The 10,177-nt window shown below is 45.9% G+C and overlaps 1 protein-coding gene across 3 annotated transcripts in view; it reads right to left on the bottom strand.

The window, feature by feature from the left end:
• Positions 1 to 9,877, bottom strand: part of PBLD (phenazine biosynthesis like protein domain containing) — a 27,998-nt gene extending 18,121 nt beyond the window's left edge. For 2 of the 3 annotated variants that reach the window (XM_019507870.1, XM_019507871.1), the window contains exons 1-3: positions 9,726 to 9,877; positions 5,624 to 5,723; positions 1,057 to 1,155 (exon numbers count right to left, since the gene is read on the bottom strand). In XM_019507870.1, coding sequence (XP_019363415.1) covers positions 1,057 to 1,155; positions 5,624 to 5,723; positions 9,726 to 9,809 — 283 coding nt within the window. In that variant the 5' untranslated portion in view covers positions 9,810 to 9,877. The remainder of the gene's footprint in view (positions 1 to 1,056; positions 1,156 to 5,623; positions 5,724 to 9,725) is intronic. The other variant, XM_019507872.1, reaches the window with a different exon arrangement.
• Positions 9,878 to 10,177: the final 300 nt, after the last annotated feature.

Genomic DNA, 10,177 nt, shown 5'->3' with positions numbered 1-10,177 from the left:
CAGTGTCAACACAGGGTCAGGGCCTGGGGCAGAGCGACAATCTGCTACCTACGTGTCCCTGCAACAGGTACTAGTTCTGTGGGCAGGGTCATGAAGGGAGCAGATCACAACCGTGCCCTGGGCTGCAGTCCCACCCTGCCACCCCACTACAATTCCAATCCCAGCCCCAGCCCTGCCTGCCCATCCTGCTCCCAGATGCCATTCCTTGCCCGCCTGTAGCACCACCCAGCCAAGTACACCCTGCCTGCATGGATCCCGGGCTGGTCTCTACAGAGACCCCAGGATCACCAGGTGTTGTCAGCATGGGGCCAGGCCCCAGGGCAGACATTTAAGGAGTTTTGGTGAGCTGTTGAGGGCTGGAGGGAGGCAGGGTGCTGACCCAGCCTGCAACACCTCACCAAAACTTCTTAAGTGGCCCTCCAGCCACTTAAATGCCCACTTCTGGTTCAAAATAACCCCCAGGTCCTTTAGTGTTACTGAATTTTATTTGATTAATTTTGGATCACTTTTCAAATTTATCAAGGTCAATCTGAATGCTAATCCTACTGTCCAGAGTGTTTGCTCCTTCATCCTACATGGTAGAGTTATTCTATTTTAGCAGACTATCTACATGGAATTACATTCCAAGAAAATTCTTGAGCCAGTTGTTTTTTTAGGCAAAACTCCTACAAACTCAATAAAGAAACTGCTGAAGCATATGCCAGATAGGGGCTTCCTCTTGGCCATAATGGAAGGGGAACATATACTCTGCAATATCTCTACCTCTTCTGGACTTCCCTACACCAGCTGACAGCTGCGCATTCAGTTCTTTTAATAATGACAGAGATAAGAGGTCAGGGGAATCTGAAGGTAGACTGTGCCTTGTAACAGCAGAGCATGAGAAAAAGATAACTAGTTAAGGGGCCACCCTTAAGTGTCCCAAAAGTGTTCTTGGAGTTTAACTGCTGTACTTGCAGAGCACAATTAAAAAGGCAGTGTGAGTATATTTTTAAAACCAGAAACATTTAGCAAATTATGCAAAAATAATCATAATATAGTATAATGTAAAAATAATACTTTGTATATTGAATAATACGGCAGCCGCTGCTAGGGTTGCATGACCACAAAGAGGGACCTCATTAGTTGGTGTGAACCACCTTAATCCGAAGCAGGAACCTTTTAAACAGAGAGAGAGGGAAAGTTAATTTTATGAAAGGATTAGAAAAGCCTCTCTTCCTCTGTAAATTTCTAAACATTTTACTAAGCAATTATGCTTGAATCTGAGCAGATAAATCTTATACAATCAGACTGAACTGCACAAAGGTTTCTAGCCATCCCACTTAATCCTGTTTTTTTGTACAACTATTGTTTGTCAGGCCATGTCTGCACTGGGAGTACTTTTTTAGTACATGAGTACAGTATAAAATAATGACAAAGCTGTAGCTTCAGGAATGCATCCAAAGCACTTTGTACTATGTACAATTAGTAACCTTTGTACAGTTTTACTAATAGAACTGCATCTAAACTAAGTGTGACAAAGTTGGGCTCCCCGCCTAGCCACAGTGCTAGGTTCCCCACTTGCCTTTGGGCATACCTCCCACCTGACTCACCTGCCACGCCTTGTTCTTAATTCATTAAGATGTTAATTAATGCGAGAGGCTGCTCATTCTTGCCCCGGTGCCAGGGGGCACTATCTGCAGCTCCATACCTCCCCTACACAGCAGCCCATGCCTCTCAGATGGCATCCACTGATGTTAATCTCACCAGCCCTACACTGGGCCCCAGAATCCTCCAGTTCGGACCACTCTAAGATACCTCCATTCTGGTGACGTACCCCACCTTCATTCGGGCTGCGTAGCTCCCTGAAAGCATTTCCCCTCTCGGACGTGGTCCCCCCAGGACCTTTGGCCACACAGGCCCTGGCCTCACCTCCAAGGCCAGTCAGAACCCCAGGCCCTCAGCTCTGGGCAACCCTCACGGTGGGCCCCTGGCCTTTTTGACCTTTCTGGTCCTGGCCCCAGCATTGACCAGTGGAGGGTATTCTACATCAGGCCTCTGCCACTAGCCCCTTCACTCTCTTGGGTCCGCCTTCTGGCCCCTACTAGGGGTTACCCACCTGGTTGTGGGAGCTGGGGTAACTCACACCATGACTGGTGTGTTCCAGGGTCTCACGAGGACTCTCACTCCCCCCCTGAAGCAGCATGTCATTGTGCTCACTACAGATCTTGCTTCTGACCCACACTTAACCTCCCAGCAGTGGAGGACTTACCAGGGTCAGGACTCACCCCTCTCTCTCGGGCTGAGCCTCCTTTACTCAGCCTCTGGCCCAAATTACAGCCTCAGGCATCTAGAAACATACCTTGGCCTACTCCCCTTTACTCAGGGCTCCTCATTTCTGCTGCCCTCACTTGGGGCTCCTCATCTGTGCCACCCTCACTTGGGGCCACGGGGCTTCCCTCCCCAGTGGGCTCAGGTGGCCACAGCCGTGCCTGGCCCCAACTCTCTCTCATCAGGGTGCCTGGCCACAACTCCCTCCGGTGTTACACAAACCCACCTGAAGGTGAGTGCTAGGGTTAAGGCGTTCCCACCCGCCTTTCACCAGGATGATCACTGGCCTGGCATTTCCTGGGGGCTCCCACGCCACTGAAAGCCCCACCAGGCTACCCACTCCCAGCAGGGTGCAGTTTTAGGTCATACCCAGGACCAGGAGCTTCCTAGCCATCCCCTACAGCTCCTCCCTTTCCTCCAGAATAATACATGAAGCCTTGTAGCCACGTGATGTCGCTGCCTCCACCACCAGCAGGGAATTGATCTGTTTCAAGAGCAAATTGGATGCTTATCTTGCTGGGATCCTATGACCCCAGCTGACTTCCTGCCCTTTGGGCGGGGGGCTGGACTCGATGATCTTCCGAGGTCCCTTCCAGCCCTAATGTCTATGAAATCTATGAAATTTATATAGGCAGCCAGGGCTCTAAAATGGCTGCCGCAATCAAGCACCTGCTGGCTGCTTGGCTCTGGTCTTAAAGTGGCAGGCACCAACAATGCCCTGCCACACACCTTCACCCTTAAAATGGTACCTGGGGGAGGTTTCCCCTGCTACTTCTCCAAAGCAGGCTCCCCTCAGAGCCTGTGTGAGCCCTCAAGTGGTGAGCACCCCCCAAAGGTGCTCCACCACACACCTCCCCCCTTTCAATGACATTCGAGTGGCCTTCACTTGGCTGCCTTCCCTGCTGGCTTTGTCCCAGCCTACTGCAGCCCCTGCCACGTGGCGCGCACCCCAAAGGTGCTCCACCACACTCAGGTTTTCTCCCAGCACAGATCTGTCCATTAGGGTTTGCACCTCTTCATATCCCAGACTAACCCCTATGTCAGGGGTTGTCAACCAGGGGTACGTGTACCACTAGGGGTACTTGGAAAGGTCCTAGGGGGTAAACGCAGCCGGGTGGGGACGTTTCACCACCACCCAACATCCTGAGCTGCTCTCCCAGGCGCAGGGCCAGTGGTGGGAAGGGGGCAAGAGCAGTGGTGCCCTTCTGCAGGCCACACAGGCACCCTTCTGCAGGCCACATGGGGTGGGGCGGAGAGGGAGCTCCCACACTGCAGCCGCTGCTGCTATCCACCACCCCACGCCCATGCGAGGCCTGTCAGCAGCCTGCAGAGCTGCACATGTGACCAACTGTGGGAAAGTGGGGTGCAGTGGCAGCAGCACAGAGTGGTGGGTCACGGCGGCAACTGCATACAAGCCCCTCCCCACCCCCGCTGTCCAGCCGCCACCACCAGAAGGGGTACACTTATTTTAAAAGGTTGAAAACCCCTGCCCTATGTAGTAGAAACAGTCTTTGTCTCTCTAAAATCACTTCAAGCTTTTCCTTTATGAATGGGACAATACACATAGAGAACACTCTGGCTTTGTCTTTTGAGTTCCTATACCTTTGAAAAGCTCAAGAGCTACAGGATTTAACATGATGTTTTTATGTAAATTTATTTAAAACAAATAGGATCCAAGCAGATGTGACTAGAAGACTGCAGGAGGAACAAAGACTGCATGTGGACATGTCTTGAGAAGACACGTCACCGTGTCAATAAGAAAAATAAGTGCAATAAAGTCATCAAGGTCCATTATCTAACAAAAACAAATGAAACACAAAAATCAACCCTACTGGCTAAGATTTATGAATGACCCACGGAAGCAATTTGAAGCAGGGTAAGCCTGGAATCCAGCTGTGGCGATAATTTGCTCTTGCAAATGGAACTCTGTGCTTAAGAGCTGTAGAAGATGGTGTCTAGCTGTGACACAACTGGAGACAAACAGGGTAGTCACTACTCAGGATGCCTGTTTGGGGTTGGTGTCCCTATTAATAAAAAATACAACAGTTCTTAGTGTCCCCATAAACAATTATACCACGTCTCTGGAACAGAAGCACTATCCTCTCCAAAACTGTACTGTATGCCAAGTTTTTCTCAACATTTTTACTCAATTGCCAGCAAAAAGGAGCAGACTGTAGCATTTCACCTCACATGTGAGCACAGACTTGTCCTAGAACACTACAGCCTACAGGAATGTTACTCAGATTTGAAGAGTGCATATCGCTAAAATATTTAAGTATTCTTTTTACAAATGATACATGGAGTGGATGATCACAATTGCTCCTTCTACAAAATCTACAATATCCTGCTGTACTTACGGGCAGCCGCCATCTTCTACCAGCAGATGTAATACACGTAAAGTATAGGTCTGGTATCTATTGGTGACACTGCTCAGTACCTACACACAATGACCAAGTTGCTGTAAAAGGTTTTGCCAATGTACCAACACTGTTCTCTTTAGCCATTTAATTGTGATCTTGCAATTGACATTGTCATCAGAGTCATTGGTTGATGACCTATTTCAGCATCTCTTAAAAAAAGTGAACTATAATCTAGCATTTCTCATACTTTATAGGATACATAAAACCTAAAAGTATTTACAATAAATGTGATAACTCTATTGGTCATCAGCTGGTAGCTGTAGGAAACACAAAACACAACTGTTATCCAAAATTTGGGCTCCTTTCGGTTTTTAACATGGTAATAAATTAATTATAGATATTTCTTTGATGCAATCCTGTTTATTTAGAAAGATCAGTACAAAGTCCTGCACCCTTGAACACAGGAGCAATCAAACTGGCCTTTGCTCATGTTGTCCAGCTTCTTTCAGACCACACTTAACCCAAATGCTCTGTTAACCTTTATGTCTCTCTGTCCCTATAACTGTATAACAGGGATAACTCTACTTATCTAGATATCTCATAAAAGAATTAATTTCTCTTTTCACTGTACCTAATAGATGTGTTTCCTACACATAACATATTCTTCTTCATAAAGTGCTAAGTCCCATCTTATGTAGTTTATAGTTACTAAATTGTCTTGTACCTTTTAAAACACTTACAACACATCAACAGAGTGGATTCATATTCCATAAAATCTGTGTACAGGAAGCTTCTTGTTGTTACTAATACCTTCTTTTAAATACATGACATCCATACATCTCCAATAATTTACCTTATTGTCTTATATTCTCATAATTTTGAAACTTTAAATTATGAATGGATGAAGATCATCTTGCTTTTTTGCAAGATATTCTGAGGTAAACATAGTGGCTTACTTTTGGTAAAGTCATCTTTGGTGTGCAGTTTTCTGATGAAAGCAGTTTCTGAGAGGTTCATTTCTGATGCAATTTTTTGGTGCATGTCTTCATCTAAGTCCTAAAATTGAAACAATAGAAAAAATGAAGTGGAAGCCAGCAAATACAGTTTCCAACTTCAGGTAAAATAACTAAGCTATCATTTTCCATTATGATAAAGATAAAATGATGTGTCTATTTCTAAACATGAGTTTTTCTGTATGTGCTGCATGCTTTTTTGATAAACAGAGATAAATACTTGCATTATTATGATATGTAGGCAACTAGAAATAACTGTCTCATTATTTTACGAATTAGAAAGAAAATGATTTCACTCAAAAATTTCTCATTACCACCTGAAACTCAGCTTTACTGAAGAATGCAAGCCTTCCTGAAGTTTGGGTAAATAAGTCTTTTAGAAGTTCCACTTCTGACACTAACTTCTAGTAACACCAACTCCCTGTAACATTACAAAGCCCACCCCCCCACCTCTTCCGTACCACTTATGATTCTCTAGTAATGGCTAAGTTCAGTACCTATCTCTGCCGAGTCCTCTGTGCCATTCTATTCAAATATAGTGCACACTCGGGTGTAGGGTACTTCACCGTGGAGGAAACCCCAAGAATGGAAGAGAACTGAAAACAATGTCATGTGGTGCCAATAAGAGGCTCCCAGATGTGCTGGATCTTAACACTGGGGACCCAGGCCAGTGAAGATTATACATAGGTTATAGGAGTTAAAAAGGTAGCTTAAAACCTGTTTTTTTCCACCCACATCTCTCTCCACAGTCTTATGCTAATCAAAGCATGGCCAAACTAAAGACTTGCCCTTTGAGGTACTGAAACATAACTGAACCAACTACGACTTCTGAAGGATTAAAGTTTTTCCATTATCTCTAAGTATTTAGAGTCACTTTAAATCTAACGTGGCCACTAAACCCACATGAGAGAAATCAGACAATTATTGTTTGATACAAAAGATCTTTACATACTACAGCATGGTAACTTTTTATAGTAGCCAAATCTCCTGCTTACTACACAGGTCCAATTCTGAGCCTAACCCTTCTAAATAGGATGAACAAAAATGAGTCATCCAAGACTTTATAGAAGGTACAGGCAGTATGTCAAAATGCTTCCATCTTGTGGCAGTTTTGAAATGTAGCAAGTTTTTTATAACAAGCAATTTTCTGCAGAAGACATCAACAGTTTTTTGAATATACGGCTGGTGGCAGCACTGGGAAAAAAAAGGTTGCTAGTTCTTAGGATTATCTCTTGAGTCTCATATCTTCAGTATTTGTTTTAAAGACACATCGCTTAGAGTCACATTATTACATGAGATTCTGAGCTCCCATTTTTCAAAAGAAGTTTCTAGTTCTCCAGAAGTGGTCGGCATCCCAGAAAGCCCTACGTCATGAAGTGTGTTGTGCCTGGACAGTTGAAATTAATCAAGCCCTTGACTGAGGAAGGGGTCTGAGTTTTCTTTTAGAAGTTGGGGGGCTGATACATGGAATTCTGTCAATACTATTGAAGCTATGTCAGTAGAGATGGAGAATGTCTATTTGAGTTTTGAATTCACTGACAAAAATCATTAACAGAGTTAAGGTTGCCTAGTGGGATCTCAGCTATATTCATAGTGTCAGATGGAGCTGTATTACATAGTGGAGGGATTACCTAGAGCAGCAGGGTAAAACGTGATTACAAAGGGATATGTCTTTTACAACTTGAAGCTGGAGTGCTTGCACCTAGATAACTCCCACTAGCTACTGCCAGTTACAGGCGTAGATTAACACTGTGCCTGTGCATATCTTAACACTGTACTTCCTAGTTTTCAGAAGTCTGACTTTTGCCAAACCCAACTTTCTGGAAGGGCACAGGTTACCCTCAGGCAACTTTAACTCTATTTGAGCAGGTGGTTTGTCACTAAATTTCCTGTTTTAATGGAAAATGGAACACTGTAAAAGCAAGCAATCATTTTTGCAGCTATAGCTGCCATGTTGGTTTGCAGCTGAGTTACTGCGCTGGCTAGAAAAAAAGGATGTTCTTTAATACTTAAGTTCTCCTGCTCCTTCCTGCCCGCTTTGTTAGAGAGGAAAGGAAATTAAGGCCACACATAGGAATTTCTAGCTGCTAGCAAAGCTAGTCAGAATATTCACAGGCATGGTTCAGGGTCCTAAAATCCTGATAGTTTTATTACACAGTGGCTGGATAATTTTAAGCACCTGAGAGAAGACTGGTATGTCTTACTCCATCATTCCACTCTCACCTGCCCCCACCATTTCTAACTAACCCCTTCCTTTCCATCTCATTATGCCTTTAGCATTTACAAGCTAGGATCATACACTGCCTTAGTCACCCAGCTGGAGCTATGAAATGAACCAGTTTCCTGGTTTTTAGATATTTAATTTTTATTACCCCTCCCCATTCTAGCTCACATGGGAGCAACAAGAATGAGTAAGATCTTTCCCCAGGTGGAAAAATCTCCCCAGATTTCAGCACATGCACACGATAGGAAGAAGTAGAGCTGAGAGATCCTTGGCAACAATGTCCCCCACTCCCAGCTGCCCATGCTCATATTGCTACCCACTGTCCTACCAGTTTCTCCCTCTTCTGGTTCCCCCTGATCCAAGCCCCTCAAAATCCTGTGCTCCACCCCATCCTCATTCATCTCACTCCCCATAATCCTTCCTCTCCTCCCCAAAAATCTTTGTATATACAACTTATTTTTCTTTTGCAGATGGTTTAAGCATTTGCTGAATTTCCTGATGTACTGAATTACATTTTTCTAAAATAAAAACCACCTTTTTTGAAAGATCATTTTTCTTCCTTTTCCCCTCCCCAAGTTTTCACAAGGGACAATTCAAGCTCACGGTAGCTAGCTAGAAAACCTCTAAAAGATCTGTCCGCAACTGCACAGCATAAGCATCTGACATGCATTAGCCTCATGCCAATACACTTGGGTGAATACTATGTAGTCACTACTGCTTTCCTGAAGGAGTGGCAAGCGCCATGCTTAGATATGGGTAAATGTTGAGTAAGTGAGACTAGAGCCATGGCTTTATTCCCTAGATTTTTGCAAAATCTAGAGGAGTTTTGGAGGGGAGCAGGGAAGACTTCAGTATTATCATCTCTATAATTCCCAAACGTGGATCACTATCTCTCCCTGGAACCACCTGCAACACACCAATTTCCAAGGCAACTCAACAGGGTCTGTGGATTTCAGGGAGCTTAAAATTGAGCTTTAACCAAATTTGAATGGCAGAGCTTGTACACTTCAGAAAACATAAGAGTTCCCACAAGCACCTCTATGGATATTCTCCTTCCTAATCCAGTGAGACTCCCTCTGGCAAGAAGGTAGTGAATTCGCTACTCCTGGCTGCTAGTGAGACTGATAACAGAATACCAGTTAGGAACAACTGTTCAGAATATTATGATTTGTATGGCTGGCTGCACTGGGAACTGAACCAAAACTACCAGGGCAATCAAGGGGTAAAAATGTTTATTGCTTATAAACTTGGCCTAACTGGGAACCAGCCACATACAGAACAGGATGTGGAAGGTCCTGAGATACCTATTCTTCCTCCTCTTCACTTTTGAGAAAAGAAGCCTGTATCTTTGAGTTTTGGAAAAACCACAGGAATTTGCAGTCATTGTTCCTCAGGTCACTCTGGCTCCCCAGCTTCCTTTCAGCAAGCATTCAGGGACCATCCTACTACTGTGTGCTTTAGCAAATTACTGTTCCTGCTTTCTTGCTCTTATTTACTTTTTCTCAACCCATTTTGACCCAAGGTGCCCTGGTTAGAACCGAGGCCCCCTCAAAAAAATGCCACCTCTTGCTTTTCACTTTTTTTTCCACAACAAAAAAAACAACAATTCTTGTCTTGCAGATACTGGAAGCCCCCGGCAGGGCTTCGTGGGTTTGACACTGTGGTCCCTATTTGAAATCCCCGGGGTCATGCTTGGCACCTCACAGAGGGGCAACGGCGCAGGGGGCCTCCCCAGGAAGCTGCGGACCCACGGCGAAGCAGCGCCCGTCGAGGTGCCTTGGCCGGTCCTGAGGGGAGCAGGAAGCCGGCGACAGCACTTACACCGTGGAGCAGGCAGACCGCGGCCGGGTTCCCACCGAACGGCTCCGCCGTGAAAGCATCGACAGTGAACACCGCCACCCGCATGGCGTCCGCAACTGCCCAGGAGCGCGAGGCCTCCCACCCTCCTCCCCGCCCGGGGTTAATTATTCTCCGCACGGCAACAGAGACCAGCGCCCACCCCACGCCAGGTCGCGCAGACGCATACAGTTGAGCCAACGGCTGAAACCTCCCAGGGCCACGAAGGGCAGGGTTAGCATGCGTGGGGCGGGGATAGGGGGCAGAAACCCTGGTAACGACCATCGCGACAGCCGCGCCCACTGAGACTGACAGCAGTAGGGCGGCCAATGGCGAGCTACGCACATGCGCCCTCACTGCTGTGTTCCAACTGCGCATGCGCCCAGGCTCCGACTCTTTCCGTCACCCATGTGCCTCACCCCCCCCCCCCCCCCCAC

Source organism: Gavialis gangeticus, unplaced genomic scaffold, assembly GCF_001723915.1.
Source record: "Gavialis gangeticus isolate Ggan-Ray unplaced genomic scaffold, GavGan_comp1, whole genome shotgun sequence".
NCBI lineage: Eukaryota > Metazoa > Chordata > Crocodylia > Gavialidae > Gavialis > Gavialis gangeticus.
Note: the sequence above shows the minus strand (reverse complement) of the source record. Positions and strands in the feature narration are given on the sequence as shown.